The following is a 4489-nucleotide window of genomic DNA, read 5'->3' as shown; positions in this document are numbered from 1 at the left end:
GCCATTGTCCATCGAAGGAGCCGGTTGGATATGGATTGTCCCTGATAGAGACAGACCTTGAGGAGTTGAGTGAAGAAATTTCAGACTTGGGACGTAACCAGACCATGGCAGAGAAGGTGGTCGAGGTCTTAGACGAAGCGGAGGGAGATAGGAACTAGTTGATTGCTAATATGGTTTTGTGGCTGGACCTGAGCGATCTGACTGGTGACCGTGGGAGTGGGATGTGGATGTGGTGATAGAATTGTTACGTCGGGTGGAGTGGAGACTGGGATAATAGGCTAGACGTGTGAGGAAAGAAGTAGGGCTGCTTGTGACTGCTGGTTGCTTGGGTGGGAGGGCTTGCAATATTCACATCTAGACGCCAGGCTGATGCCTAATTTCTGAACTGCAGAATCAACTGGGACTGCTCCATGCATCACTTTCGACATGAAAATGCCAATCTTTGGAGGAAGGAATTTATTCCAAGCCCAGGGTGTCCATGGTTGATTGAGGCGAAGGCTCGGATGGCATTCTAAGCAGATTTTGAGTTGAACTTTCCAGACGGCAAAAGTTTCTAGATTAGCTTGTCTTGTCTATTGGAAATAGAGATGTCACTGTATGAGATTAACCAAGTGATAGATTCAGGGAGAAGGGCTGCTATAAATGAGAGGTTCCAGCCATCTGCTTGATTCCAAAAATCCTTAACTAGGTCATCTTTGGAGGGGCCGAGAAAGGGGGGGGGAGAAGCTCTAATAAGCAATCCGTTAATTTTGAAACAAAAATTTGACATTACCTTTGCCAATCAGCCACCTCAAATTGAGGATATAAAATAAGAGTGTGCCTCTGACTTGGACCTATATGCTCGATCCTCTAATGTTGGTTAAATTTTTGGTGATGGTGAATTTGGAGAAGTATTTTGCATTGAAAAGATTGACCTATAGAGAATTTCCTTATAGCACTCTCCATGCCATCTTGCATCAAAGGGCATGCATAACATCTGCGAGTCTTCTTATGCCAAGCCCACCCTCGTTGGTTGGATAACATAATTCACTCTATCTAACCTAGTGCCTACGATTGCCGGTATCCAAGCTTCCCCAAAAGAAGGATGTTATCATTTTTTCAATCTGGTGGTAGGATATTTTTTGGGATGTGGAGGGCTGAGAGGATATGAATGGGAATGCTATTCGGAATGTGTTTTATCAACACCAATTTAGCAGCCTGGTTGAGCAGCTTAGCCTTCCAGCTTGTTGTGCGTTGTTCAATCTTGTTGATGAGAGGTAGAAGCTACTGATGTCGGATCTTTCCTTTAACCAGTGGGGCTCCCAGGTAAGTGAGGGGAAAGGTTGATGGTTGGAAGCCAGTGAGATGAGCAATCTGTCTCGCCCTTCCAATTGGGGCCTTTTTTGGGAGGATGAAGCAACTTTTTGGTGCGTTGACTTTCTGCCCCGATCCTGACTCATAGGCATGAATGAAGGATAGCAAGGAGCGAATTGAAGATATCCCGCCATTAAGAAAGATAATTGTGTCATCAGCAAATAACAAGTGTGTTATTGTCGTGCTGCCCCTGAGAAGTTTGTAAGGCATGCAGGCCCCGAATTGGAAGAGGTTCTTTAAACCTCTACTTAAAACCTCCGCCGCTATGATGAAGATGGACGGGGAGAGGGAATCTCTTTAGAGAAGACCCCTGGACGATTGGAAGAAGCCAAAAGATTTTCCATTAATGATAATAGAAAACCAGTAGCCCTCCCAACATTGTTAAGCTAAGCGAACCCACTCTGGGTTGAAACCAAAGGATAGGAGAACCTTTTTTTTTTGTTAGCTTATTAGTACACCCACTGTCAGATCACACTTCACTGTTAGCCACCCCCACTAGGGAATTGATGCCAAGACCTCAGTGTTGAAACGAGGTATCTTATGGATCTGGGTGTAAGGATAGGAGAACCTTCCCAATGAAAACCCATTCCATCCTGTCGTAGGCCTTCTCCATGTCCAACTTGAATATAATGTTGCCCCCAACAATTTTCCTGTTTATGTCAAAAGCAATTTCAGATGCTATAGAAATGCTTTCGGCAATGGATCTATCCTTAGTGAAGCCACTCTACTCCTTGGATATGATTGTTGGAAGAATGTTGGACAGTCTGAAAGCAATGATCTTAGAGAAGATCTTGTGTATACAGTCGTAAAGGCTGATGGGCCTGAAGTCTATGAAGTTGGTTGGATTTGCTTTCTTTAGGATGAGGAAGATCGAGGTGCAACAGAAAGATCTTGGTATTTGGCCTCCCTGAAAAAAATCAATGGCCGCTAGATGGATATCGTTCTTGATGATGTCCCAGCACAATGTGAAGAAGCCTCCCGAAAAGCCATTTGGGCTAGGTGCGTTGTCGGTAGGGATGTAGGAGGTTGCGGCTTTGACCTCCTCTAAGGTTGGAGGTCTCAATAGCATTGTGTTCATGTTATTGGATATAAGATTGGGGATACAATTGAGCAGGTCCGAGGATAGCATGGGGTTATTAGAGGTAAAGAGTTGAGAAAAATACCTAATGGCTTCTGCTCCAATGTCTGATTCTGAGTGAAGAGAGGAACCTGAGGGAAGGCGGGTAGAGGAGATGGATGCTCTTCTTTTTTTGTCGACCACTGAAGAGTGAAAAAAACTGGTGTTCCTGTCTCTAACATCCAACCATGTGACTCTGGACTTCTGTTTCCAATAAGTTTCTTCTTGGAGGGCCCTCTTAAGCTGAGCTTCAGCCAGGTTCAATTTCTCTCTGTCCTCATCAGTTCCGGATTGTATGAGATTGAATTCAGCATTGGTCACCTCATCTTCAGCATTCTTAACAAATTGGAAAATGTTTCCAAAAACAGTGATATTCCATGCCTTGAGAGTGGCCTTAAGCCTCTTCATCTTAAGAAACAGATGGAACATGGGAGAGGCCTGCTCCTTGTGCGCCCATGATGCTTGGACTATATTGAGAAAGTTCTCATGAAGAGTCCACATATTTTGGAATCTGAACGGAATTGGTCCTGAGGTAATAGGTTGCTGTAACGTCACGAGGAGAGGGGAATGATAAGAGAAGAGCCTAGTTAGGTGTTTAACCCTACTATTAGGAAAAGCTTACAAGAAAACCATGTTGAATAACATCCTGTCTACCCTAGCCCAGCGCCTACTAAGCACTGATCTGTTGTTGCACCAGATAAATTTGGATCCAATGTAGCCTGCATCCAATAGTCCTGCATTGGAAATAACAGTCCTGAAATCTTCCATGCTCCTAGAGTTTGGATGAGATGTCCCAATTCTTTCTTCAGGACTAGCGGTGGTGTTGAAGTCACCACATAAAAGCCAAGGGCTAGAGATTGTGGTGGATAATGCCTGGATTTCTTCCCAGAGGGATTGTCTCTCGTGCCAATTACACGCTGCATAGATTGAAGTAATGTGAACAGATATGTTGTGCTTAGTAGTTGTGACATGGATGCTAATACTCTGCTTGGACGCTGCTACAGTGTGAACTGATAAAGGAGGATTAGCAAGAATCCAGACTTTTCCTTCAACTGATGCCTCTTCGATGGATTGCTGAAAACCCAAGGTGGTTGTGACTGTTTTCCTCCTGGATGAGCGAATCATTTGCTCTTGTAACAATAAGAGATCAATTTTCCTGGACCGGATAAGTCGTTTAAGGAATTTGGGAGTTGGCTTGTTTCCAATTCCATGCACGTTCCAAGATAAAAGGCTAGCCATTTGAAACCCATCCTTCTATCATGGCTAGATTCCCTTGTTTTAAGTAAAACAAGATAAATGAAATTCATGAGAAATTAAATATTCTTTTTATTTTTTAAACAATTTTTGTGTTCGGCTATCAACAACATGTTCTCTTAAGAAGTTTACTGGATATGTTTATAAATCAATAGAAAAATGCTATTTCTCATAGCCCAAAACTTGCCCAATCTGTAGCTCGGGTAGATCACATATGTACAACAATATAAGTAGATGAGCATGGACACCATGGTTGATCTCACACACAAACCTATGAAAGTCATTCTCTTCTCAATTTTGCCTATGGGGTGGCCCACTTAACTTGTGGATTGGGTTGATTTTTAGTCCCACTACCCAGTATTGAGAGGCCTACTGATAGACTGAGTGGATCTTTAAAAAAAAAAAAAGAAGGAAAAGAAAAAAGATTGATTGGGCAAATCTATCCTTTGATTATAAATACTTAGATTTGAAATAAGACCATTGGATATACTTCATTTCTTAATTATTAGATAAAGTTCCACCAATTTATTTGATAGTTAGATAATCAAATAATCAAAATTTTTCATTATTCATCATACATCTTAAGCAATACATAATTTAAACGGATCAATTTAAAATTTTAATATATATAATGTATGCAGTTTTAAGTGCTTATATATTTCATCCATCATGTTCAACCAAGTATCAAAATACTTCTTTCCAATAAATATTTTAAAATTTCAGGTCAGCTAGTAAATTCTAGGATGATATTTTTTATTTATAATA

At 41.5% G+C, this 4489-nt stretch overlaps 1 protein-coding gene across 1 annotated transcript; it reads right to left on the bottom strand.

Annotated features, from left to right (window-relative positions):
- Positions 1-278: 278 nt before the first annotated feature.
- LOC131227248 (uncharacterized) lies at positions 279-3709 on the bottom strand. The gene is made up of 4 exons (XM_058222999.1): positions 3093-3709; positions 2517-2981; positions 1922-2003; positions 279-572 (listed from the first exon to the last, which is right to left on the bottom strand). The coding sequence occupies exons 1-4, from the start codon at positions 3707-3709 to the stop codon at positions 279-281; spliced, it is 1458 nt and encodes a 485-aa protein (XP_058078982.1).
- Between the last annotated feature and the right edge of the window lie 780 nt (positions 3710-4489).

The sequence above is a fragment of the Magnolia sinica genome, chromosome 2 (genome assembly GCF_029962835.1).
Source record: "Magnolia sinica isolate HGM2019 chromosome 2, MsV1, whole genome shotgun sequence".
NCBI lineage: Eukaryota > Viridiplantae > Streptophyta > Magnoliopsida > Magnoliales > Magnoliaceae > Magnolia > Magnolia sinica.
The sequence above is the reverse complement of the archived record's forward strand: the minus strand, read 5'-3'. Positions and strand labels throughout refer to the sequence as shown.